Here is a 27,572-nt window from a genome sequence, read left to right on the forward strand (position 1 = left end):
CTGATACCTTGTTCCCGTGATCCAGTCTCCCAACAGCCCACAGTCCAGTGTGAGTTCTTCACCTGCTGAGCCCTAAACTGGACCCTAGTCTGCTACTTTAGTCTCCTTCTTTGCAGGATCCTTTCCCAGGTTTCTCCCTCAGCATGTGGGTGGGTGTTGTCCACTTCTGGTGGCGAACACTCCATCCACTGCTCCCATGTGATCTGAGCTGCCGAGAGTGGACCCATGTAGGTATCCAATGTGATAAAACACTGTTGGCCCTGGTCTACAGATGAGTTAAATTCAGGGGGGCAGTGCAAATTTAAAGGTGTTGGAACTCACCAAAAATGGTGACAAGGAGGTCTTGCGAGACCTGGCCTTGGTGGATGCCATGTTGAATTTAGCACTGTATAATTGACAGTGAACTGTAGGACGACCGGTTATGGAAGAAACAGAATAGAGAATAGTGCTCAGCAGGGTGGGGTGGGGGGGGAGTGGGTGGTGACAGGCATTTGCATTTCTCTGGCACTGGCAGAGTGGTTCCAGTTGCATGGGGGATTATGGGTAACGAAGATGGCCATTAATCCCGCTTTGAGCTGCCGCCACCATGAGCGGGGCCATGAGGTGCCAGAACAGCCCTAAAGCAGTCTAATGAGGAGCCGGAGTGGCACCACTCCAGTGAGCTCTGGCAGTGCTGGACCCCTGGTTTAATCTGCACAGGGCTGTCAGGTGAGACACCCAGGCACTAGGACCCCGGGGAGAAGAGCTGGAAGTGGTCTCTTCACTCCCCAGCTCCAGTCGAAGAGAATGGAAAAGTTTCTCCAAGTGATGAGAGATAATTCATAGAAAGATGGAATGTAATTAAAAATGATGATCAGCATAGTGTGGAAGTGTTGAGAGAGAGCAAAATCATTGGTGGACTGCAATAGAAGCCCTGACAATGGGAGGTGTGAATTGCTCTCAAAAGATATTTGCATCACATTTGGCACCTGCCCACAAGCAGAGGGAGCCAAGGGGAGGGATTGAAAGCATTCCCTAACCTAAATGTCTGACCTAATTTAGTACATTCCCAAGGTTCTGCTTCCGGTGCCATTTTACTTGGCAACAGTCCAGTGGAAATCACTATGTTCTGGTTGGCAAGAATCCAGAAGAGAAGGTGTAACACCAGGGCACCATAGATCAGGACCCTGTCAATGCTCCCCTTGGGCAAGACCATGTCAGAACAGAGACACAGTGATCTCATGCAGTAATCATTCAGCTGTTTGATCATGTACCTCCCTTGTTCATGGCTGATCTGCATCCTAATTTCGATTACTTGCTTTTATTTCATTTTTTTTTGTGTTTAACAAAATCCTATCAGCTTCACCTTTGAACTTTTTGATTGATCTGACCAGCTACCCTTTGTCAACTCATTGATTCAGTTAGAGTTCAGGTCACCCTTGCTGCTTCCCCCTCCTTTTCAGCGAATCTGAAAACCTGGACCACCAAATTCAAGCCACTTTATTCCCTGCAGTCATCAAAATATAAGGTGAAGCCTTGCACTGTTAAATGTACTTTTCTCTTTTACACTAAACCGTGTACTTTTGTCTCAAATGATGCTTTGTTTTGTAGTAATACCATGATTTTATTCTTGCACCACCTGCTGTACCACATAGAGGTTGACTTGCCTGGATAGCATGCAAAACAAAGTTTTTTCCCCTTGGATTTAAGTAAATAAGGTCGTCAACAATTCGGTACATTTGATTTGTCGCCCTGAACCTGTGTGCAGGGAGATTATATTTAGCACAAGGGTACTAGAGTTTGCCCCCTGCTGAGTGTTAACCATGAGGAGTGGAGTTACAAAAGAGGTGCAGAGAGAGAGATATGCCATATTATTACATCGGGGTTCACTGAAAAGTCTCAGATTTAATCATTCTTTAAAATCAAGGTGAATTCCAAAATCAAAAGTTTTTAAAATAAGGAGAATTTTCAGAAATGGATCATAATTCTGTTAGTTTTAGGGTAGTTTTAAGGAAGAGCAAGGAGAGGCCTAAAGTTGAGGTTCTGGATTGGAAAAGAGCAAATTTCGAAGGAATAAGAAGGGATTTGGGGAGTATTGAGTGGGACAGGATATTTTCAGGTAAGGATGTTAATGAAAAATGGAGGATATTCAAAAAAGAAATTTTGAGGGTACAGAGTAGTTATGTCCCAGTGTGGATCAAAGGAAAGGCTGGAAGTCATAGGGAGGCTTGGTTTTCAAGGAATATTGGAAATTTGGTTAGGAGAAAAAGGGAGGTGTACAAGAGGTATAAAGAGCAGGGAGCTGAGAAGTTGAAGGAGGACTACAAGGAGTGTAGAAGGAATCAAGAAAGAAATTAGAAAGGCCAAAAAAAGGCATGAAGAGGCTTTGGCTGACAGAGTAAAAATAAATCCAAAGGGTTTCTATAAGTACATTAAAAGTAAAATATTAGTGAGAGATAAAATTGAACCCCTTATAGATAGTGAGGGTAGGCTGAGTGAGAAGTCTGAGGAAATGGGGGAAATTTTGAATGATTTCTTTGCCTCGGTATTCACTAGGGAAAAAAATATTGAACCAGTTGAAGTAAATAAAAATAGTGGGGAGGTCATGAAGCATATAATGATAACCGAGGAGGTAGTGATGGCTGTGTTAAAAAAGATAAAGGTGGATAAATCTCCGGGACCGGACAAAATATTCCCTAGGACACTCAGGGAGGCTAGTGGACAGTTAGTGGGGCCATTAACAGAGATATTTAGGATGTCACTGGCCACGGGGGTGGTACCAAAGGATTGGAGGGTGGAGCATGTGGTTCTTCTGTTTAAGAAAGGGTCCAAATGCAAACCTGGGAATTATAGGCCTGTAAGTCTGACGTTTGTGGTGGGCAAGTTGATGGAAAGTGTTCTGAGGGATGCTATTTACAAATTTGTGGAGGTACAGAGATTGATAGGGAGTAATCAGCATGGTTTTGTCAGGGGTAGATCATGCTTGACAAACCTGATTGAGTTTTTCGAGGGGGTTACAAAAAAGGTTGATGAAGGGAAAGCTGTGGATGTTGTCTATTTGGACTTTAGTAAAGCTTTTGACAAAGTTCCCCACAGGAGGTTAGGGAAAAAGATGGAGGCATTAGGTATAAATAAGGAGGTAGTGAAATGGATTCAGCAGTGGTTGGATGGAAGGTGTCAGAGAGTAGTGGTAGAAAATTGTTTGTCGAATTGGAGGCCGGTGACTAGTGGAATTCCTCAGGGTTCGGTCCTGGGTCCACTATTATTTGTTATATATATTAACGATCTGGATGTAGGGGTGGAGAATTGGATAAGCAAGTTTGCGGATGACACAAAGATAGGTGGTGTTGTGGACAGTGAGGTAGATTACCGTAGATTAAAAGGTGATTTAGGAAGGCTGGAGGTGTGGGCTGAGAAATGGCTGATGGAATTTAATACAGATAAATGTGATGTGCTACATTTTGGAAAGGCAAATTTAAATAGGTCTTATACATTGAATGGTAGACAATTGAGGAATGCAGAGCAACAAAGGGATTTAGGAGTTATGGTAAATAGTACCCTCAAGGCTGATACTCAGGTAGATCGTGTGGTGAAGAAGGCATTTGGAATGTTGGCCTTCATAAATCGGAGTATTGAATTCAAGAGTAGGGAGGTTATGATGAAATTGTACAAGGCATTGGTGAGGCCAAATTTGGAGTAGTGTGTACAGTTTTGGTCACCAAATTATAGGAAAGATATAAACAAAATAGAGAGAGTGCAGAGAAGGTTCATGAGAATGTTGACAGGATTTCAGGGTCTGAGTTACAGGGAAAGGTTGTGCAGACTGGGGCATTTTTCTCTGGAGCGTAGAAGATTGAGAGGGGACTTGATAGAGGTGTTTAAGATTTTAAAAGGGACAGACAGAGTAAATGTGGATAGGCTTTTTCAATTAAGAAAGGGGGAGATTCAAACTAGAGGACATGGTTTAAGATTGAAGGGGGAAAATTATAAGGGGAACATGAGGGGAAATTTCTTTACGCAGAGGGTGGCGGGGATGTGGAATGAGCTTCCGGCAGACGTGGTCGAGGTGGGATCATTGGTTACATTTAAGGAAAGACTGGATCATTACATGGATAGGAGGGGACTAGAGGGGTATGGACCGGGTGCTGGTCAGTGGGACTAGGAGGGTGGGGATTTGCTACGGCATGGACTAGTAGGGCCGAACTGGCCTGTTCAGTGCTGTAAGTGGTTATAAGGTTATATGGAAACAAACTCCAGCGAAATATACTGGTAATCGTAGACTTTTACAAAACAGCAACAGGCCTTTCAGCCCACATCATCCCTGCCAACCAATTGTCCTCCTGAGTTAGTCCCATTGCCTCTGTTTGGCCCAGAATCCCACAAAATGTTTCCTATTTATACATGTGAAGCGAAAACTAAAAAGTCTCGAACTAGAAACACTGAGCAGGTCAGGCGACAACTGTGAAGAGAAAAAAGGAACTAATACTTCAGGTCTTTGAAAGTTGAATGCTCTTCTCCCTGCTACAGCATTTTCAGAAATAATGGCTTAGTCCAGGGAGATCAATTTTATTTTGATGCGAGTTGATTTGCAAGTCAGTAGCCAAGATCATCTGGTAAAGCATATATGTGGCTCTCTGAATGTTTACTAGCTCTGTTTTATTTAGGAGCCGGACAAAGAATATGATGTGGTATGGAGTGCTTGGCACCAAGGAATTACTCCAGCGAACCTACAAGAACTTAGAACAAAAGGTGCAACTTGAGGTAATGCCTTGTGTTTTCCACAACGTTGAAGTAGTCATTCAAGGTAGTTGATGCAATCACATTGAGATGCTTCATTGATATATTTGAAAAAAATCTGAGTATCATGGGAATTTCACCTGCATCCAGAAGCCCGATTTGTTTTACTACTTTGCTTTTACCATGTTTTCTGTGAATTTTTTAATTCCAAGTGGCACAGAACATGACAATGGTTTTGGCAGTAAACTGCAGTCTAATGGAGGAACTCAGCATGTCAAGTAGAATCCATGGGAGAAAAAGAATGGTCAACATTTTGGGTCGGAACTCTTCATCATGATTATTTTTGATGATTGAAAAAGACAGAAAAATACGATTTTTATTGTATCTCTGACTTTAAACAAAACTCTACAGTTTTCACCGTAGCTAACTATTGGGGATTGTATTAAATTTCATTGTGACATAATTTATGATACGTTATGACACACATTTGGAATTAAGCGAGTACCTTTATTTTCCTTTGCTTTCAGATCCTCATATTTTATCATAGATTATGCTTCAGAAATCCAGTTTTAAACATGAGAGGCTGTTCCTTAGGAACTGCATTAAAAATTTTGATGCACTGTTCATGATTATCTAGGGTGACCTTGTCCCACATAAGATATATTTCCTAGTTGAAATTGCTTCAACACAGTGGTATTCTCCAATTAGGTGGGAAGTTTATTGGGGTCCTCAGATCCAATGGTAAACACTATCTGTTGATCTGCCATCATTTTGATAGGCAGAAACAGGTGAGCTGCCCTGTTAATAAACGGTTAAGAGTATTGCACTCAAACCCTACCCTGTCATCTTGTCCCACCCCAGCTCCAACTCCTGGGAATACTGACCAAAATACAATGTTGGCATAAATTAAAGCTTGCAGGATGTGGTTGTGGGTTAGGTGCTTCTGCATCAGGATGTAAATGGGTATTTATATGTAAATGTAAATGTAAACATCTTTGAATTGACTGCTTGTGATGAGTCACAGAGTTTGGGAACCAGGGTGCAGGGCTTGCAGGCTAAATGTCGGGCAATATGCATATGTTTCCACTCCGAGGTCTCAAAAAAGGCATCCCTCATACATTAATCCTGTTCTTGAAATCCAGCCATGGAGCTCAAATCTCCAGTGACTTTCACCCAGCAAACTAGGTAAAACTGGCCATTTTAAATCTTTCAATTTTAACAATACAGCCATTGAAATCCATGCTGTCAATAAACCTACCAACCCATGTGTTTTTGAGAGGTGCTGTCATTTTTAAGTAGATGATTGTCCCCATTTGTATTGCATTAGAATCAAGTCATCCCCTTGTGGTGTGCACTCACACTTTCTCACTCATAGAAAAGATATTGTTAACCTTAGGAGAATTCTGAACAGAGCAACCAAGATGATTTTGAGAACAGTTTGACACTTGCTTGAAATTTTTGAGGCTGGTGGAATGTTTTGTGAAATTGAAACAACTTACCAGTAAGGTGAAGAGTTTGCTCCCATTAGAAGGAAAGGAACAACCAGGGAAGAAAGATCAAATATCTGAGTGAAGTGTGAAATACGTGAATGAAACAGTTTAAGCAGTCAAGGGGCAGAAGGAGCTCCTTGGAGATTAATGGAATTTAGATCTGAGTTGAGAAAATTGGTTAGTTGGTTTCATGATCTGAAATGGTCTGTACCATTTAGTTCAAGGTTTTACAATTTACCTTGTCCTACCAGTGAAATCGTTTGGTATATCCTGGGCCCTCGATACATCAGGAGGCTGGCAGGGAGCTAATGTGATGATGTGTGGTAGAAACTGACCCTCAAAAGAAGAGAATGAAGAAGATTATTAAAGGAGCTAAAATACCTAATAGTACCCCTTCATTCAAAGTATATCAGCAGCCACTGTCTATCTACATTTAAATGATTTATCCATATCATTCTGTATGCCTCCTCTCAGCTGTACTGAGTCCTCATCCAAATATAGGAAATGATTTGTGGTTATAGATGAACACAAATTGGAATTTCGATTAGTTTTACAACTGGTCAGGCCCATCCACGTGCCTGTGCTGCTCTTTGGCACTGCCATCTAAATAGGCCTGTCTGCTAGACATCACCTCCCCCCCCGCCCCCCCCCACCCACCCACCCCTACATCATCTTCAATCTTTTCCCCTTCAAATATTTATCCAGTTTTAATTCTGAAAGTTACCATTGAATCTGTTCCCACATTCCCATTTAAGCAATGAATTCTAAGTCACAGAAGCTTATTATGTTTAAAGTCAAGTTTTCATGCATCACTTCATGATCAAATGGTTTAAAACTCTAATTCTTTGATTCTAATTTTAGCAGGATTGATTTCACTGATTTGCTATGTCAGAAAAGTTCATTGTTAAACATCCCTGTTGAATCTCTACTTCACCTTTCCTGCTTTAAGACAACTCAGCCTCTTGTGTGTCTTCCATGAGGGAAGAAATCTTTCATCTTTGTTCCTATTCCTGTAAATCTCTTCTGCATCCTCCCTAAAGATTTGTAATCCTTCCGAATGCTTAGAATTGAGTATGTTCCCCAAGGTGGGAATTGACTACTGTTTCACAATGATGTGAATAATTTTCTTGCTTTTTCATTCTTAAAGCCAAGGATGCCAGATTGTTGAATAACTTCTGCTACATTTAAGGCTTTTTATAGCATGCATCACCAGATCTCCCACTTTACCTTCAAAATTATAGCAATTAATTTGCATTGGCCTTCTTTATGCCTGCTTCCGTTTCACACAGCTTTATCTCATTTTACTGCTGTGCACCTGCCAGTCTTGGTGTCCTTCTGGGTATCCTCAGTGTACTTCACTGCCATTTTAGAGTGAGGCATAAGCAGTGCCCTATGCCATATTTTAGTGCAGACACCTCTCAACTTTAATTTGAATGGAATATAAAATTGGGTAAATATACTTCATAGTTGAAAAAGTTTTAACCAGTTTCTTTTGTGTGTTACAGTGTGATGGCCAATATATTCCTCTTCCCAGTCTCCAAGGCATTGCTGTGTTAAACATTCCTAGTTATGCTGGAGGAACAAACTTTTGGGGCGGAACAAAAGAGGATGATGTAAGTTGAGTGAGGAAGAGACAGATCTTCCGTCAGTATCAAAATAATTGACCCTTTTGTGTTCTCCACGTATCAAGTCAAGTTTATTGTCATCTGATTGCACCAGTGCAACCAGTGTTCTCTGGTCCTCAGTGCAGATATACAGCCAGGCAAACAGTGCAAATGCAGGACAAATATTTTCTCTGTGCAAATAAATAAATAAATAAATATTGCTTTGTACATGTGAGTGTCTATAGTCCTAAATCTGCTGTAACCAGCGCAGATTAGAAAGTTGCCAAAATGATTCACCTTCTCCAGAATTGAGGCACCAAGTGCCACAGTGTTAGTGGTCATTCTAGTCACTGTGGGGTTTGTTCTGTGCTCGGAGCCTGGATCACTGGATAAATTAATGTACTTTTTAAGCAATGTTGTAGTCAGTCATATTTCCAAACCCATCTATTCTGATGTACCAGACTGTGAGCTACCAAAGAAGAAAACCTATTCAGTTACTTTCCATTAAAAATACGAACTGCATTCCAGGCATTTATAATTATAATTTAAAGAGTCAGTTTAAAGCTATAAATTGTGTCCTTTTCCAAGATTAAACATATTCAGCTGGAGGAGCTCAGTAGATCAAGTGGCATCAGTGAAGAGTTCTGCCTCAAAACGTCGACCATTCTTTTACTCCCACTGATGCTGCTCGACCCGCTGAGTTCCTCAGGCAGGGTGTGTTTACCTTAAAACTCTACAGTTTCCTGTGTGTCTCTTTTTCCAAGATTCATGCCAATTTGTACCTTGAATCTAATAAGGTAAATCTTCCACGCTTCCCTCAATTTCACTCATTGTGCTTCTTTGCTCTCTGCTGCATCTCTCCACCATGGGCATCAGGAGTCAGAATTACTAAGATGATATTCCCCACTTCTTGCCCATGGCACACAATTCTGCTCACGTCTATGTGTTCCAGAACTGCCTCAGCATTATTTCTAGATGTTGAACAGAAGCTGTGAGCTCAACAAAAGAGACAGAAGGGAACCCTTCACTTATTGCACCTTTTGTGCGGTTTCCATGTTTACCTCACCAGACTGATCTATCTCTTAAGTCTATACCTCAGTTTGAAACATTGTAAATGTGAAACCTCACTTGCATGATCAAGAGATATATTTTTCTCCTGTTCCTTTCTAATTATAATGTTAAAATTGCCAAATGTACTGTCATTTTTCTATTGCTTTTGATCTGTGAAATCTTGTTTCCAAAAAGATTTTGATGCTAGACATTTTTTTCTCAAAATTTAAAATTCCTTTATTGTCATGTAATAATACAGACATGTAATATTACACAAATTTCATCTTCCCTGTCATTAGGCAGACAAATTGCCCGGCACCCCTTACAGTAAGAGAGAAAGTGGCAAATGAGAGTCCTTTCAGAGACACTGAATGTCCGTGGATTTGCCTCCAGCATTCCCTCAACACTCTCAAAAGTCCTGGTTCTGATACTGGTTCCTGGCTCCCATGAGCCAGTTTCCAGTAGCCCGCAGCCTGTGTGGGCCCTTGCACCATGTCGCTGTCTGCCTGCAGCCTATATGGGTCCTTCAGCTACTGATCCCCTCGCTAGTCTGCTGCCATGGTCACCATCCTGTAGGGTCCTTCAGCCACTGAGCCCTTTCTGCTCCAGTGCTATGATCATCCTGTTGGGTCACCTCCTCTGCTTATCCTCTTCAACGAAGGGTGTCCTCCCTGTTTCCGATGCCCTGCGCTGGTCCACTGCTCCACCAGAGTCTGCAACCCCTCATGGCCTCTGGTAGCATCTTGGGCACAGATTCTGCACTTGCAGGGTTTTCATTAAAAACATTGTCAGCTCCTTTAACATTTAAAGCATATACTGAGCTGTCAGCATTAGCACCAGATGGTTGAACCCTGTGGAGCAGCGCTCCGTCTATGCTGCCAGCATTTACGTCTCCACACCAGCACCAATGCTACCACTACAGCAGCTCCGGCAGCACTCCATTATCTAAGACTGTAATCTTAACATGGAGTTTTACAACTTACAAGTAGGCCCTTTGGCCCAACTTCTCCATGTGCGCCACGTTGTCTCTCCAAGTTAGAACTATTTGCTTGTGTTTGGTCCATGATCCTTTGAACCTTTCCTCTGTCTAAATGTCTTTTAAATGCTACAATTGTCCCCACCTCTACCACTTCCTCTGCCAGCTTGTTCAATGTGCCCACCACCCTCTGTGTGAAAAGTGTGCCCAAGTCCCTTATAAAATGTCTTCTCTCACCTTAAATTTATGCTCTCTACTTCTACATTCCACAGTCCTTAGAAAAAGATTTTAACTATTTACCTTTTCTTTTCCTCTCATTATTTTATAAATCTTTATAAGGTTCCCCCTCAGCTTCCTACATTACAGGGAGAAAAGCCCCTGCCTATACAACCTCTCCTTATAGTTTCCCAGACTCTTTTCTGCACCCTTTATGACAACTTTGTACAGCTGAGTGACGAAAACTGTGTTCAGTACTCCAAGTGTTAAAATGTATAGAACTGTAGATCCTGGATACCTGAAATAGAAATTGGTGCAGGTCAATTGGCAATTGTGAAGAGACAATCAGAGCTGACATATCCTGCAAGATCATCAATATGAAGCATTCATTTTGATTCCCTCTCCACAAATGCTGCCTGACCAGCTGAATGCCTTTAGCACTGTTTGTTTATATTTTAAATTTAAGACTCTCTTTTGTTCATCCACCAATTTTCCCATCCTAATTTTTTTCGATCTGTAATTATCTGTGAAAATGACATCTTCCTGAAATTCAGAGCTTCATTCACATGGCTTAAACTACAAGCTGGGCTTGCTCTTCAGATTCCCAAAGTGTTATCAGGAATACCAAACAATCTTTCACAGTGACCTTTTTCCTTTCAGAAGGAGTGGCTGTTCCATCAGTAAATATGTATTGAGTCACACACCCTGACTTGTGAATTCTTTGTCCTGTTTAGATCTTTGGCGCTCCTTCATTTGATGACAAAATCTTGGAAGTTGTGGCTGTATTTGGAAGCATGCAGATGGCAGTGTCAAGAGTTATCAAGCTTCAGCATCACAGAATAGCTCAGGTAGCTTCATTAATTTGAAGATGTTTGGGTGACTCAGTATAATTATTACATAATTTCCATATAACATGACCTTTCTGCTATTCAGTGATGTAAAGATTGCATGTTTGGAGCCTTCGCATGGATTTATGGGAACACCTCATTCCGTCTTCTCTGCCTAGTTCTCGTTTGTACATCAGTTCTTTCTTGCTCCTCATTAGTATCAGCGTACATTCCCAGAAGATGTCATAGAAACAGGTCCTCCAGCCACCGAGTTCACACAGCCCAACAACCACCCATTTAAACCAACCCAACGTTTATCCCATTTTTTCCTGCACATTCTCATCCATTCACCCTTTAGCTTCTACACTCAACTGAGCACACTGGGGACGATTTACAGTGGCCAATGAACCAAACCAACCTGCGGTTTTCAGAATGTGGTAGGAAACCACTGTACTGGGGGATACACATGTGGTATTAGGCAGATCATACAAATTCCTTCACTGAAGCCAGTGTTCACTCCAGGTCTCTGAAAGTGTGCGACAGTGACTCTACTCGCTGTGCTCCACTGTGCCACCCTTGAACTCTTCCATGAAAGCTTATGTGCTACTTTTCCTTCAATAGCTTTCACCAGCCATTATAAGAGGTATTGATAGGGTAGATAGTAAAAATGTTACATACTGCATTTAAGGGAAGGGGGGGGGAGTTTAAAGGAGACATGTGGGGCAGGTTTTTTTTTGCACAGAGAGTGGTGAGTGCCTGGGATCAGCTGCCAGGAAGAGTGTTGGAAGTAAATGTGACAGGAACATTTAAGAAGCTTCTGGATAGGCACATGAATATGCAAGGAATGGTGGGGTATAAATCATGTCCATGCAGCAAGGATTTAGTTTAATTTAGCATCTCACTTTGCACTGTCATTGTGAGCCAAAGAGCCTGTTCCTGTGAACATCAGAACATAAGAAATTAGAGCAGGAGTAGGCAATCTGGCCCGTCGAGCCTGTTCCCCTATTCATGGCTGATCTCCCCATGGTCTCATCTCCACGTATCCTCCTTTTCCCCACAACCCTCAATAGAGTATTGTGCAAAAGTCTATCTAACTGTGATGTGTCATTCTATGAATATAGAACAGTACAGCACAAGAACAGGCCCTTCAGCGCATGTGCCTGCATTGAACATGACGTCTAAATCAAACTAAAAATTTTGCTGCTTGCACTTGATAGATGTCCCTCCATCCCCTTCATATTCATTCATGTTTCTATCTAGAAGCCTCGTAAGGATGACTGTATATCTGCTTCCACCACTACTCCTGGCACTGCAATGATCGACAGCTTATTTTGCTGATGTTCTTTACACTCTGTCAGCCTGTGGACACTGATTACAGCAGCTAATATAATTCATTAACCACAGTCATTTTGGATCTGAAGAGGAACCAGTACCTGCTCCCAACCTTGCAACATCTGACCATTATCAGAGTTTCCCAAAACCGAACTTGTACAACTAATCCAGCAGGTTAATTCTTGTTGTGTGAAGTACCACAGGGAGCTGTGGTAGCAAACGTTACATGCACCACTAACATTGCCAAATTTCCTCACCAACCCCTCACTTGAATTTAGATAATGACACTGAGCTATACAGATATAATTTAGGACAAGTGCTCAAGATGTAGATGTCATGATGCATCTTAAAGAAAACCAGAAAGGAGTTTGGGAGGAAATATTGAATGCCAAGGCAGGTGAAGATCTGGCCATCCAGGGTAGAAATGTATTGGGCCTTGCTACACTAATCAGGAATTATTCTGACACCACAAAAGAACTGTCTGCACTATTGCTAAGTCTTATTATTGGGAGCAGGTCAATATTACCTGTCAGTGTGCCTCAATAATGCTACTATTCTTTACTTCCTTTCCCTATTGGCAGCTCTGGAGTTCAGTCACCTTGCTGAAAATTGCATTTGTCATTACTGCAGTAATTAATTTAGGTAGTTCCTGAAATCCTTCACTGCCTTCTCTTACCCTTCATAGACCTTCCTCACTAGCCTCCTTTGTCTAGGCTGTGTACTCCAGAGACTTTTCAACTTCCTAAATGTCATGGAAACACCATCAACTGTTCCTCAGAAACCTTGAACTTCATCAGAATATGGTCAGACCCAGGACACAAGATGTACATTACTTTCTGTATCATGCAGGGGTAAATTTATTGCAGACTTTAGTTCACTGCTGCTCCGAATTTAGCTACTCGGCTTTGAAAGTTCCATCAATCACAAAAACCCAGCAAAGGTCTTTGACTTGAAATATTAACTTAGTTTAACTCTCCTCTGACGTTGTCTGTCCTGCTGAGTATTTTCAGTTTCTCTTTTTAAAACAGAGCTAAATTCTACAATCCAATCTCCTTCCTTTCAAAGATAACAGTAAAACCTGTTATCCAAAATTCAAGCAATCATCAGGTTGCAGAAAATAAATAGGTATAAAATGTAGGTTTAAAATTGGCACGCCTTGCCAATCACACTAGCGCAGTCTCAAACAACTGGAAAATATGTATTATCTGGCATCTGCCAATTCTCATAGGTGCCATTTATCAAGCGTTTTACTGCACTTTAATATCTTAAATATAATCTTGAGGCACAGTATCTGAAGGTTAGGCTTCTGTGGATGTACTATTGTTAAGACTAAAATTTACACACTCTAGACTCAAACAAAACTCACTTATCAGCTTCGACTTAAAATTAATCCATAAAACATCTGTAAATCTCAGATGATATTCACCTCACTTTTTATCATCAGGATCCATAGCCTCAAAAGCTAAAGCTGATTATTATTCATTTTTTCCCTCTTCATAAATTCATGCCGAATAATGGATGCTCTCTGGGTGACAAGAGTTTTTGATTAAAATTCTCATTCAATTGCTTATATAAACTGTGAGTTGAAAGTGGCTTCATCTTCTGCAGTGTCGGTCTGTGAAGATCACCATTCTGGGAGACGAGGGTGTGCCAGTACAGGTTGATGGAGAGGCATGGATCCAACCACCTGGGGTGATCAAAATTGTGCACAAAAACAGAGCACAGATGCTGACAAGAGACCGGGTAAGTCGGCAAGAGAAATGATTTCTAAATTGCGAGTCATAACTTCTCATTCAACCATACATTGTGCAATACGAAATTGTACTCACCTATGGAGTATTTAGGAGAAATTTGGCCTTGCATTTTGTGGACAGTTGGAATGATACATCCAAGGCAATACATTTTCTATTATGAGGTCAGATCATTTGTCTTGATTTTACACAAAATGTAATAATTCGCAAAATTTGTCAGCTTTTGCCTGCGGTAAAAGCGCACAAAGAAGTGCCTCTAGCCTGGTGCCCTGAACAATAAAAGAGATGCAAAGAGAGTCCCTTCAGAGACACCGAGAGTTCATGGATTCGCCTCCGAGGATCCCACAACCTCTGCAACTGCGCGGCCTCTTGTCCACTCCAATGACAAATCTGAGCTCCCCGATCCAAACCTCCGATGGATTCAGGAAGATGGAAAACCGGAGCAATACACAAAATGATGGAGGAACTGAGCAGGTCAAGCAGCATCCATGGAAAGCAATAGACAGTCAATGTTTTGGTTCAAAATCCAGTACTTTGTGTGTTGTTCCCAGCCTTAACCTCTTTGTGATCTGTGTGATGATGCATTTCCCATTACAGATACTCTTTGACCTACATCCGTGTTCCAGTCGTGTATCGGAATGGACGTATACCAGGGAATTGTCCCATCTGTGATACTGAAGAGTAAAACATTCAATTTCTTTCCATTCTTTATCTCCGGATCCTTTCATTCTCTCTGTGGCTGCAGACCCTGAGCACCTACTGGCCTCCAAAATCTGTCTGACCGTCAGAATATTGAGCAACAGAATCAGAAAAAATGGGACTCAAGGAGTTAAAATGCAGTGAGAGACCTCAACATGGCAGCAACCAAGACCAGCTCTCATGAGAGGATGGACACCAGCCATAGATAGGCCTGTTTTTCACCATAATCACACAAGTTTTATAATTTTTTCCTTTTAAGAAACAATATTCAGTCATTTGTGCAGATGGACGTAAGTTGCATAGGTTACAAGTAGGGTCTGGTATTTAACAACGTGGATGATTTAAAGAAGGAGAATTATTCTCGGCTGATGATTAATCACCTCATATTAGGAGGCATTTGAGCTTCCAACAAATTGCAGGGAAGGCTTTTTCTCTAAGCTAGAAGATATGGACCAGAAGGACTATGAGATGTCCCTCTCCAGCATATTTTGAGCCAACATGCTTCGTTGAGTCATACACAGACTCCAGCTCATTACCACACCAATTCTATGCCAATTCATGCTGCAGCTTTCAATATCCATCTTTTTCTACAGGCATTTGAGAGTACCTTGAAATCTTGGGAGGACAAACTGCGTTATGACTCTTGCAGGCCAGCTCTCCGGCCTCACCTGTACCCACAGCAGTCAGTAGACTTGGCCACAGATGAGGAGGTCACCCAGCTGCAGCTCTGTGCCCAGGCAGCTGAGGAGCTAATCACAAGGTTTGTAACTGGGCACAATCTCTCATTCCAGCACATCATTGAGGCACGTTGCAAGGAAGTTTCCTTAGACTTTGTCCCTGGAATGGTGCCCTTTTTGAGTGACATGGATAACAGTCTCTTTCCTAGGGTGGATGATTAAAGGTTTTTTAGATGAGAGGGCAGAGATTTAAGAGTGACCATTTAAGAGACATCATTACATTCAGAGCATGGTCTGTATCTGAATGAGTTGGCAGAGAACGCTATACAATTACAATGGTCAAAACATATTTGGGCAGGTATATGAATGAGAAGGGCTCAGAAGGATGTGAGCCAAATGCAGGCAAATAGGACTATCCTTGAATGCCAACTTGGCTAGTATGGATGAGTTGGGCCACAGGCCCTGTACTGTGTCATGTGACTTCATGACTCTTTAACTTGTTACAGAAAGTCCCAAGTGTTTTGAGTGTCTCAGTGAGAAGTGCAAGCTTTGTCAGGGTGTTGGAAAGTTATATCTGAGGCATTAAAAGGTGTGTAAAACTAGTGAAGGTTAGGCAGTTGGACTGGGTTGGGGGAGCTGGGATTAAGTGGTTCATTCCTCACACATGATAGGATAAATGCACCAAACTCCCCATTAGGCATGCTGTCCTCTATCACTGGGTCAGTCACTATTTTGTGAAAGAGATAATGATGGTAATCACCTCCTCTTTTTCATCTCCCACTGTCTCACTTACTGGATTCCACTTTTCACCTTCTTTTCTTATGCAAACTGCATTTTCAGGTAATCCTTACCTCCTGTTTTATCCCTTTTTTTCTTCCGATCCACCTCTGCTCCTCTCATTTTTGTTCCCTCTAAAATGCTTCCCCCACATCACCCATTTTCATCCCTCTCCCCCTCCTGGCTCTGTCCACCATCAACCCACCTATGGCACCCACCAGCTTCCCTCCCCCATCTGACTCCAAACTGGCCTTCATCTCTTCCTTAAATATTTACCATTAGCACCCTCTTATCAGATTACAGCACTTGGAGCCTCTGTGTCTCTCCTCATCACCCTCCAGCCTCTGTCTTCACCCTCACTTTGTCTCACCTAGATCCATCTGTCCATCATTCTTCACCCCTCCTTGGTCCGCCAGTCACCTACCATCCCCCATCTTGGCTGCTCCCACTCTCTATAACTGGCTGTCCTCCCTCTTCCCTCTCAGTGCACAATCTCAATCCGGTGTCTACAATCAATTCCCACCCCCCCCCCCCCCCCACCACCACCACCCTACAGATGCTGCTTGATCCTCCATCATTTCTTTGCTCCAGATTACAATATGACAGTCTCTTGTGTTCCTCTGCCTCTTATTTGTTCTATCTCCACATCACTTCAATCCTTCCAGCACAACCCAACCATGCTGTTAAAACAGCAGACTCCACACTTCTTTCTGACTGACGTTCCAAATTGACCATTCTGTAAATTTGTGCTTCTCAAAGCCTGAATCAGTGCTTGTCCCCTCCTACTCATCACAAGGTTTGTAACTGGGCACAATCTCTCATTCCAGCACATCATTGAGGCACGTTGCAAGGAAGTTTCCTTAGACTTTGTCCCTGGAATGGTGCCTTCCTCAGCTGTAGGCCCTGAAATGCCTTGCTTCAAATTCCCATGCTTGTCTCCAATTCCCTCCATGGTTTTGCTCACTTCCGAAAATTCCACCATCTTTAACAGTCTGTAAACTCAATGCTCCTCCAATTTTAGCTTCTCGTACCTAATTTTAATTGTTGCATGATTGCCATCCACACCTTAATCTATCAAGCCCTCATTCTTGACATTTTTCCTGCTGAAAACCTTCCTTTCTCCTAATAGAAGCAATGTAAAGTCTCCAAGAAAAAAAACAATTATAATTATCCATATGCTGTACTATGTATTTCCATTCAATCCTGAGTTACTGAAACAAAAAGCAGCCAAGTTTGATTGACAGTGGAATTTCTCAATTTTATCTCCTTTCTTGGAATAGAATCATCTGTGTTTTCAACTTAATATCAATGATAAAGTTAAAATATTTTTGTCAATGAAGCCTCAGGGATTGAGTTCTGGCTGGGCGGTAGTTGCTGCAACGTCCCTTATTATTGTCACTGATACCATTGTCCCACTTGATACATTTGTTATATTGCTGAAACCTTCTTTCGTTGATGATTTTCAGAATCTGCGAAGCAGCCAAAACTCACAGCCTTCTGGAGCAAGAACTAGCTCATGCAGTCAATGCAAGCTCTCATGCACTAAACAAAACCCATCCAAAGTTCCCAGAGGTAAGCAAACCTCATACTGTTTTATACCCAGTCAGTAGTCAATGTCCAACTGAGATCATCCACATAATTTGTGTTTGATGCTTTAGGGATCATCTCTGTTGTTTATAGACCCAGATTAGGAATTCCCCCTTCATTTCAGAACAAAAATGGTTAAAATGCCTTAAATGTTAATGTGATTCATGTACCTAAAGGCATTATACAAATAGTAGGACCAGCAGACATTTTATTTAAAATGGTGGTGTCACAATTACATTTCCAGACTATCAATCTTAAGTCTGAAATTATAAATTCCACCATAGCAGCTGATGATTTATACTCAATTAAACAATTCCAAATTCTTTAACAAAAAAAAGTCTGGCGATGGTGTTGGTGACCCAAGATTGTTGTAGAACAATTTGGTTCACTAATGGGAGTCTGCCATCCGACCTGATCTAGCCTGTTCAAGGCTCATGATCACAACAGCCTGGTTGCTTCACTACCCTAGCAAGCCATTCTGGTGAATCAAGTGACATGTTTAAATGGGAATAAAAGTGGATTTAGTCCCCAACATTCACCAAGGCTGTAGACTTGGACATGACAATGTCACGATGAATTGAATTGTCGCATTTATTAAGATACTGTGCAAAACTTTATTTTCTGTGCTATCCAGGCAAGTCAACCCATACTTAAGTTCAACAGGAATACAAAAGTGCAGAATAAATTGTTGCAGGTTCAGTTAAAACTGTATTAAGGGAGTTTTACGGGAATCATCTTTTGCGTATCTGAAGTCCATTCAAGAGTCTGGTAGCTGTAGGGAAGAAACTGTCCTTGAGCATGGAGGTACATTTCAAACTCGTGTATTGTCTATGAAGTAGGAGAGGGGAGAAGACAAAGTAACCAGGTTTGGACCTTGCAAAGACTTCTTTGATAATATCTGGGGACCAATGTCCAAATTCATTGTGCTGAATCAAAACCTTGTCAAGCAACTGAATCGTACCTATAAACCATTGGTTAAGCCTCTCCATTCCAAAGCTAGAACAGGCACACAAGAAGTGGTAGCATAGTAGGGTACAGTTGAGAAGGAGTGGGTTTCGGCATTCCCAACATGTTGTCAGATTAAACTCTTATCAGAGATGAGTCTGTATTCTGTTGAGAAATACTTGACAGACACTGAAAGTAGCAAGGTGTTGAAAAGTTCCTTGGCAGGGAATTCAAAGTCTATCAGCAAGCGTGGGCCCATTAACAGTCAAACTGTTGGCATACTAAAGGTCTAAAATTGTCTTCATCAATCAACCTGTTGCTGATACACTCTCCATGCCAGTGTTATGAGTAACCACTGCTTAGTTCTTGTCGAGACAAAGTTCCAACATCACATTCCCAGTTATTCATATCAACCTTTTGACTAAAGGTACAGAATTTCTAAGGTTTCTGATGATACAAAACAAAGTGTGATTATGAATCGTGATGAGAAAGCAGGGGTTTCAAAGAGATAAAGACAAATTAAGTACGTAGGCAAAAGCATGGCAGATGGAGTACAGTTGGAATGATGCTCATACACTTCAATACAAAATTGAGTATTGCTGTAAATAGTAAAAATCAGGAAATGTTGTTGTTCAAAGGGATCCGAGTTTCTTTTTTCACCAGTCACTGTGAGCTAACTTACAGGTACAGTAGATGATTTGAAGGACAACTGTTGGCCTTATTTTAAGTCCCCACAGGGAGAATTTGAATACAGGCCATCCCTGTGTTACAAACGCTCGACTTACAGACACCCCTACTTATGAATGAGCTCCCATAATATTATTATATTCAGAAGTCCAACTTGTATGCATTCATTTGTCTACTCTCTCCATGTTTTGTAATTGCACTTTCTTATCTGTATTATGTGCTTTTGATGGCATTCATTACAACATTGGGGAGGTGCAGTTACCAAAATGAGTAATCTTTGTGTATTTTCTCCCTTATGGACAAATTTGTCTTATCTGTAAAAGCAGATTCCATTTATTACTTGAGGACAGTCTGTGGTGAAAACATCCACTGATTTCTTCTGGTACAAAGATATTTAATATTTCAGATTGATTGAGCTAGAGTAGGATTTACAAGCAGTGATGTCAGTTGTGAGTTATGTTGACTCCAGTGAAATTCTTGTCAACTCTTCTGCAAATGAATCATGACATGTAAAGAGGAAACAAATCCACTGGTGTTTCTCATTTTTGTATCTTCTTGATAGAATCTTACGAGGAACACAGCAATTGAGATTGCCAGTAATGTGAAAGCCCTGCATAATGAAACAGAATCGTTGCTCGTTGGAAGAGTTCCTCTGGTAAGATTATAGCGTCTACCTACTGATAAGAAATAATATTATTTTAAAAAATGTAGACATACAACACGGTAACATGCCCTTCTGCCCACAAGCTTGTTCCACCCAAATAGCCCAACTAACCTACAACCCCTGTATGTTTTGAAATGTGGGAGGAAACCGGACACCCAGAAGAAACCCACTCAGACATGGGTGAATGTACAAACTCCTTACAGACGGCGCTGGATTTGAATCTGGGTTGCTGGCCCTACAACAGCGTTGAACTAACCGCTTTTCTAACCATGCTGCCCTGTCTGACATGGTGTTCCAATGGCTCATCTTCTGGCCCATACAGTAGAAGAGACTCCAGACTCTGCCCGTGGACAAGAAAAACAACTGTTGGCCAGAGCATGGTGTCTAGGTTTTCTGACCACCACTGTACCCACACCCTGAGTCCCACCTTCCAGCTCTTTTTTGCAGGCATTCAGAGAGGAGAGCATTTTCTAGCATTTTCCAGATGCTCAGTACCCACTGAGGGAAGGAAAGTCCACCAGCATGAACTTAGCCTTCTTTCCTGTCCACTTGACAAACCTCTATAGTTTAGAACCTTGGTGTTATGATTGATGATTCATTTGCCAAAATATTTGCCAAATCAATGTTACTGTGTAGATTCCTTTCCAAGTATCCCCGCACCATGAACTGAAGCAGATCACTAAACATGAAACATAAGGCAGTCTAAAGGGAGACCTTAGATGCTGTCCTTATGCAGTTTATATTTTCTCCCTGTGACCACGTGACTTTCCTCCTGGTGATCCGGTTTCCTCCTGTGTCAACAAGATGTGTAAGGCAGTAGGCCAGTTGTCCACTCTGAATTGCCCCAAATGTGTGGGTGAGAGGTAGAATCTGGGGAGAAACTGAGGAAAATTTAAAAAAATGAAATTAACATAGAAAGTGGGGAAATTGTAGTCAGCAGAAACTTGGTGGTCCAAAGGGCCTTGTTTCAATGACTCCAGAACTCATCATTGATTCTTAAGCAAGGTAACTGTGATTGAATTATAAATTGGCATCTTGCTCTGTAGGTTGATAACCGACCATGAAAATAAATATCTTCTCACATCACAGTGTTCTAGAGTTGACATCTCCATGTTCTCAGCTTTTCCTAATTCTACAGGCTACGTGGACTTACAATAAAGTCCCCCATTAAATATTTTGTAATGTGCAGAAATGAGCCAGTTTTCTGCATCAGCTTTTCTAACTGTAACTAGTGTGTTCCAAAAGCTTTCATCGGACAATTCTCCCAGCTCTCCTGCTTAATTAACCAGCTTCTTTTCCCTTTTTTCAGAAATTTTAGTAATGCACATTTAGTAATGAGAGCAGTAAAAAAAATGTTTGCATTTTTTGGGGGTGTTTCATATTAGTAACTGGGAGAATACAGACCAGTCCTAATGAACTGCTAACCCTTCTCTCAGCCTCATATTGGTAACTAATGAAAATATCAATCTCGAAGCCCTTTTCTCAATCATTGTCCCTCAGAAATGACCAAATGTTATGTCAATTTTTGGGTTTAATCAAATCCTCTGTTGCCTAATTTTTTAAAAGTTCATTTTTAAATGTTCCTCAAGTAATATTAATGATGCTACCTTTGACCTTTGGGTGTCTTACAGTGTACTCCCACACAGAGTGAGACAAAAAGCAGGTAGTGAGGACACATAATTATAATTGCTGGTCACAGAAAAGACTGAGTCAGAACTGAGAGCCTTTGCTCATCAGATACAGTGCTCTCCATCAAAATGAACAGCTTACAAACAGCTCCCACATCTGATTACTTGAATATTTTTGTGGAGCCCCTAGAGTGCAGCCTGTCACATGCTGTGCAAGGTAGGGTTCATTTAAGAGCCAGGCTAGTTGATATGGGAATGAAAACTGCTGCTTTAGGAATAATGTCACTTTTGTGAGGGATTAAATGACCTTGAAAAAATTAACTCATTTAAGGCAAAAGGTAGGAGGCATCAACAAGCAGCTTGATCTAGTAACAAACCTTCAGCACACAGTTCGAACCAAAATTGCTGGTTATATCCTGATGCAGAGTTCTGGCCCGAAACGTGGAACATTCTTTTACTCCTACTGAATGCCTCCAGCAGACTTTGTTTTGCTCTAGGTTCCAACATCTGCAGTCTCCTGCATGCCTCTTGTTGCTACTGATCTGCTTGGGGCTCTCTATAAGCTTCTTTTCAACTTGGCTCTGTTTGGGGAAGGAAGTCCTGAGGCAATTAGAAAAATATTATGGACAATAACAAATGGAACCACTTAGTCTGTGAGATGAGGCCAAGCAACAAATTGGACTGGGAGACACGCAAAAGGGAGACAGACAACATCAGGAATTGAACTGAATTAGGCATGGGGATGGTGAGGTGAAGCAGAGGCTTGGGTTGGTGGGAAAGGAGAGCAAACTGATGGAGAGAAGGAGGTGTTCCTGATTTGAGTAAAGCTGCTAATGGTTGGATAAGTTATGGTCAACTAGAGGCCTCTTCGTCTTCTGTGTACTAACATTCCTCACCTCAAGTGTGAGTATATGTTACCATCCTTTTCCAATCAGGTCACCTGACACCCTGCATTTCTATATTTGGAAATGTGCACATGTAATTTGGAACTCAGGAGCAAGGGCTGCATTTTCTGTCGTGTTTTCAGGTACTAACTACATTATCTTTGAACTTCTAACAGCAACTAGACTCACCTCAGGAAGAGCAGTTGTCGACAGCATTGCACCTTGTGGACGTTGAACTGCAGAAGCTTGCAGAAATTCCATGGCTTTACCTGGTATTGCAGCCAACAGCTGAAGAGGTACAAAGAGGCATTGTCTCTGTTTGCAATGTATGGCTTCTGAATCTGGTAATGTTTAGGCAGAGCGTTTGGTGGGATAGGCAGATGTTAGAATCCCATTTTTAAACAAAGGGATGTTGATGCGAAGCAGGCAGGAGCAACAGCTTCTATCATGAGTTTTGGTGTCACAGTTGGAAATCTTGCCTCGATATCACCAGAGTATTATTGAATCCACATCGGTCAAGAATCATGTGAAGCGTAGAACAATAAGAGCACCAGAAAGGCCCTCTGCCTCAGTGTCTATGCTGAACACAATGCCCAAATTAAAGTAAACTCTTCTACTTACACAATATCCATATTCCACCCCCACCGCAACCCCCCCCCCCCCCCATCCTCTGCTTATTTTTATGTCTAAAAGCTTCTTAAACTATATCACTGTATCTGCTTCCATCACTATTCCTGCCAGCTATGGTCTGGGTGTGGGTCGATGGAAAAATAGCTCTTCACGTTTAAGATAGGCTAAAGGGCCTGTTTCTGTACTATAGCGTTTATGGTTCTTTTGAACGTGGAATGAACTTTGTGCAGAACTGGCATCCTTGCTGCTTCTGCCATTTGACCATTTAAACCCCATAGGTTAATTTTAAATTTTAAATTGTCCCATGCAAGAGTAGCCTTGCATCTAGAAACATTTGGGAGACCAGCTGCTGCTGTCCCAGGCCACGTACCCTATCAAGCGCAGCAAGCACTTCCTGTCATGCAACCCCTTTGAGCTGCGTTCAAGAAAAAAAAACTTGCCTTCTGCAACTCCAGCAGATGGCGTCCATCTCCCTGGTCGTTTAGCAGAGAACATGAGGAAATTCTGCGTGCATCACTGCTGCAACATGAAGGATTTTCCTAGCCATGTTAAATTGGAGGGAACAAAGACTGCTTGTGACATGGTGGGTCTTTCTCACATGGTAGGTTGATTTTCTGAGTACAGTGACTGCCATACACATTGGAAGTGGCAGTATTCATTAAAGAGAGAATGTTGGAAAAAGTAGTGATCACAAAGGAGTTTGGGTAGCCAAATTCAAATTGGGATAATAACAGCAAGAGTGCATCAATGGTGAGGAGTCTTTGGAGTGCGTTCAGGGGAAACTTCTGTCTCATGGCATAATCTGGTAATTTAATTTATACTATTGTAGCTGGTGTACCTTACATACCTTTGTGGCTGTGTAAAGTAGGAATTTCCATGTATCAGTACATTGTACTTATGAATATGATAATACACTCCAATACTCATACTTCATGATCAGTGTGTTTCTAGTCCAACAAGAAATGAACAATGCTGAATTTAATTCAGAGAATGAATCAGGCTAAGGAAAAATGAGCCTTTACAAACCACAGCCGGTGTTTTGTATTAAGTGCTGGGAACCATATTTTAAGAAAGACAAGAAAAGCATTGGAGAGGGTGAGAAAGGGATTTAACAAAATGATTCCCTTGATGAGAGATAGTTTAGTTCTGCGGGAAACCTAGAGAAGCTGGGTTGTTCTCCTTGGAATGGAGGAGGTTGTGAGGGGATCCGAAGGAATTACTAAAAATTGTGAAGAGTGCAAATGAAATGGCAAGAAATATTTATAGAGGATGCAGGGTCTCAAGCCAATATGTGGACCACCCCTTTCACTCTGCAGATGCTGCCTGACCTGTTGAGTTCCTCCAGCAGTTTATATTCTGCTCCATATTCCAGATTTCCAGGCCATCGTGCCCCCATTAGCAGAGGGTACATAGTATGAAGGTGTTTGACAAAAGAACCAAAGCTAACATGTCTAAAATTCTTTTTACACAGCAAGTGGTTATGGTCTGGAATGCAATGCCAGGAGAAATAATAGAGGCAGATTGAATTGTAACCTTCAGAACACCGTTGGATTAGTTTCTGAGAGGAAAGAATTTGCAAAACTGAGGGGAGAGGCTGGGATGTTGTAACTTTTACACAGATATGATGGGCTGATGGCTTTCCTCTATAATGTAACCATTCTGCAGGCAGCAATAAAAACATTTGCAAGTTTGGAGAAATGCTTTCCCATTCTGAGCTGGCAGGCGGGAATGCAAATGTTGATATCACTCCTCATGAAGCATTCAAATGCTTGTAATCTAATTTTTAACAGGACCATTCCTTGGAATTTGCCAAAAGAAACAGTCGAAGTGCCATGTTCCGAATTGTGCCAAAGTTTAAGAAAGAAAAAATCCAAAGGCATAAAGCAGCCCCTCAGCCAGGTAAGGTGTTGTGTTTTTTGGTTCATTGATGATTGTTGTCATTCATGACTGGATTGTGGCTTCCAGTCACAGGATCCCTTTCTGAGGGGCTTTTCTGCACATCAAAGGGACTGAAGTTGACGAAGACCATGGGAGTGGCAGTATTCATTAAAGAGACAATGTTCATTAAAGAGAGCATGTAATTGGGTTGAATCACAGACCAGAAATCCCTGCCTCCTGGTCCCAACACAGAATCCTGCACAAGATTTTATACCCTAGAGAGGAACTCCTGTGCCGAATGAGTCAAGACATTAACACCATCGTTGCAAATTTGTCTTGTGACCCCCCCCCCCACCCCCTGCCCAAGATCACAAGGAGAAAACAAACAGGGATATGTCTCAAACTTTGTCTTTCATAAAGCCTGAATTAGTTTAATTTGGGCACCGTGTTCAGCACAGACATTGGGCGGCTGAACGGCTTGTTCTATGCTGTACAGTTCTATGTTGAAAAAAATCTTCCCGTGACCTTGCCTTGTGTATGGCATAGTTACTGACATTGCAGTTAAGACCATTTCAGTGAAAATTATAAATTGGGAAACTAAATTTTAAAAAAGTAAGTGCTGGAAATACTCAGCAGGTCAGACTGCATCTGTGGGGAGGGAGACAGTCAGCATGTGGGTTGCTAAGAGGACAGTTTAACGAGCTTCCCTTTGTCTCCTTCCCAGTTCTGATGTAGTATCAGCCACCTGAAGCACTGAGTCTGTTTCTCTTACAGATGCAGCTTGACCCACTGAGCATTTCCAACATTTTCAGTTTCTGTGTTAGATCCAGCCTATGCACCTTTTTTGATTTTCACATTTAAAAAAAAAATTCTCACTTCTTTTTCATTTCCATAATCTGGGAGATTTGATTAAGAACCTAATAACCTTTGTTTTGGGATCATTCCAATTTGAGGAAGGTAGTTTTGCAACTTAATGTCGCATAAAACAAAAAAAAAGTTTCAAAGAACGGTAAAAAGGATCTTCCCAGTATAATACTTCCAGGCTAGACATTCTATCACATTGAGTGAGATTTTTGTTCATGAAACATTTAAATTTCTGTGAGCATGTATGTGGTGCTGTCATCAGATAAGTCATAGGCTGAGCGCAGCATTCAAAATACTTGCTCCCATTTTTGTGTATGTATTACGCCAGTGGGGCATAGTTTGGGCCCATCCTTCAACACTCTTGGAATCATGGTGCTGAGCTTGTCTCATGATGGAGGAGGAAACAGCACGGACAACTCACAGGAGCTCAGCTTTTAACCTCGTCCCCATAGGTTACTTTTGCCTCTGGTTGAACTTAGCTTCCTATGTTGGCCAAGGTCACAAAAGGGAAGTCAGAGAGAGCCACGAACAGATACAGCACAGCCCAGACACAGTTCACCCCAACCATCAGCAACCCATTTTAATAGAATTCCTACATACCAGGGGCAATTTACAGGCATTATTTGGCATCATTCCCCCACCCTGCAATTTTTGGGGTGTTGGGGGGAAACTAGGAGCAACTAGTGAAAAACCAGAAGGTCACGTGGAGAACCTGCAAACTCCAGCCATCCCGTGGAGAGAACAAAGGAGGTCAGATAAGACACTAAAATCCAGACCAATCAGCGGGACACTTTGCAGTACACTCCAGAGATGGTCACGCTATCTTGGTGCTTAATCACTTCGCAAATATTCTTCACCAGAAAGGAACACCATGAAGACGAGGAATGTGTTAACATATGGTGATGGAAACAGGCCCTTTTCAAAGGTATTGCCAGGAAGGACTTCATAGCCCAGAGATTGGTTTGTAAACCCCATTAGCTCTATATCCAAGGAGACATTAAGTTCAAGTTCATTGTCACATTATACCAGGTACAATGTGAAGGATTCTTCTGTGAACGGTCACAAGTCAGCTCCAATATGCAAGGGTACTAACAGTGAAAAGATCAATTAGTGCATTGCAAGGGCCGCATGAGAGCACCACAGTGAGGTTCATTCAGAAGCCTGAAGGTTGAGAGGAAGAAATAGTCTTTAAGCCTTTTAGTGCCCAATTTTACACCCTTGAACCTTCTTCCAGATGGGAAGAGGGAAAAAAAACAAGAATTCAAGATGCGATGGGTCCTTCATTATGTCCGTCGCCTTTCTTATGTAATGGGAGCTTAGATCAAATTGATGGAGGGAAACGATTGCATAATGTTCTGAGTTGCATTCACCACCTTCTGCATCTTCTTCCGAGCTTGGTCAGAGCAGCTCCTGTGCCACTCTGTGATGTCTCCAGCAAGACTGCTTCCAATGGTGCACCAGACAAAGTTGTCGCATGACATGGAGGATATGCCAAACATCCTTGACCTTCTAACAAATTTTACTTTTCATTAACTGGAGCATTGATACTTTGGCTCAATCCCAATGGATTGCCTGGTGCTTCAGATTCTAAGAACTTAAGACTTAAAAGCAGGAGTAGGTCATTTGGCCCTTTGAGCCTATTTTGCCATTCATCAAGATCATGGCTACTCCTGTACCTCAGCACATTTTT

At 41.7% G+C, this 27,572-nt stretch overlaps 1 protein-coding gene across 14 annotated transcripts in view; it reads left to right on the top strand.

Annotated features, from left to right (window-relative positions):
* dgkh (diacylglycerol kinase, eta) overlaps positions 1 to 27,572 on the top strand; it is a 516,150-nt gene that overhangs the window by 334,122 nt on the left and 154,456 nt on the right. For 13 of the 14 annotated variants that reach the window (XM_069889606.1, XM_069889602.1, XM_069889607.1 and 10 more), the window contains 9 exons: positions 4,644 to 4,740; positions 7,712 to 7,819; positions 10,787 to 10,900; positions 13,820 to 13,954; positions 15,255 to 15,421; positions 17,582 to 17,687; positions 19,897 to 19,989; positions 22,687 to 22,806; positions 24,931 to 25,039. In XM_069889606.1, coding sequence (XP_069745707.1) covers positions 4,644 to 4,740; positions 7,712 to 7,819; positions 10,787 to 10,900; positions 13,820 to 13,954; positions 15,255 to 15,421; positions 17,582 to 17,687; positions 19,897 to 19,989; positions 22,687 to 22,806; positions 24,931 to 25,039 — 1,049 coding nt within the window. Of the gene's footprint in view, positions 1 to 4,643; positions 4,741 to 7,711; positions 7,820 to 10,786; positions 10,901 to 13,819; positions 13,955 to 15,254; positions 15,422 to 17,581; positions 17,688 to 19,896; positions 19,990 to 22,686; positions 22,807 to 24,930; positions 25,040 to 27,572 lie in introns of those variants that run through there. The other variant, XM_069889589.1, reaches the window with a different exon arrangement.

Source organism: Narcine bancroftii, chromosome 7, assembly GCF_036971445.1.
Source record: "Narcine bancroftii isolate sNarBan1 chromosome 7, sNarBan1.hap1, whole genome shotgun sequence".
Taxonomy (NCBI): domain Eukaryota; kingdom Metazoa; phylum Chordata; class Chondrichthyes; order Torpediniformes; family Narcinidae; genus Narcine; species Narcine bancroftii.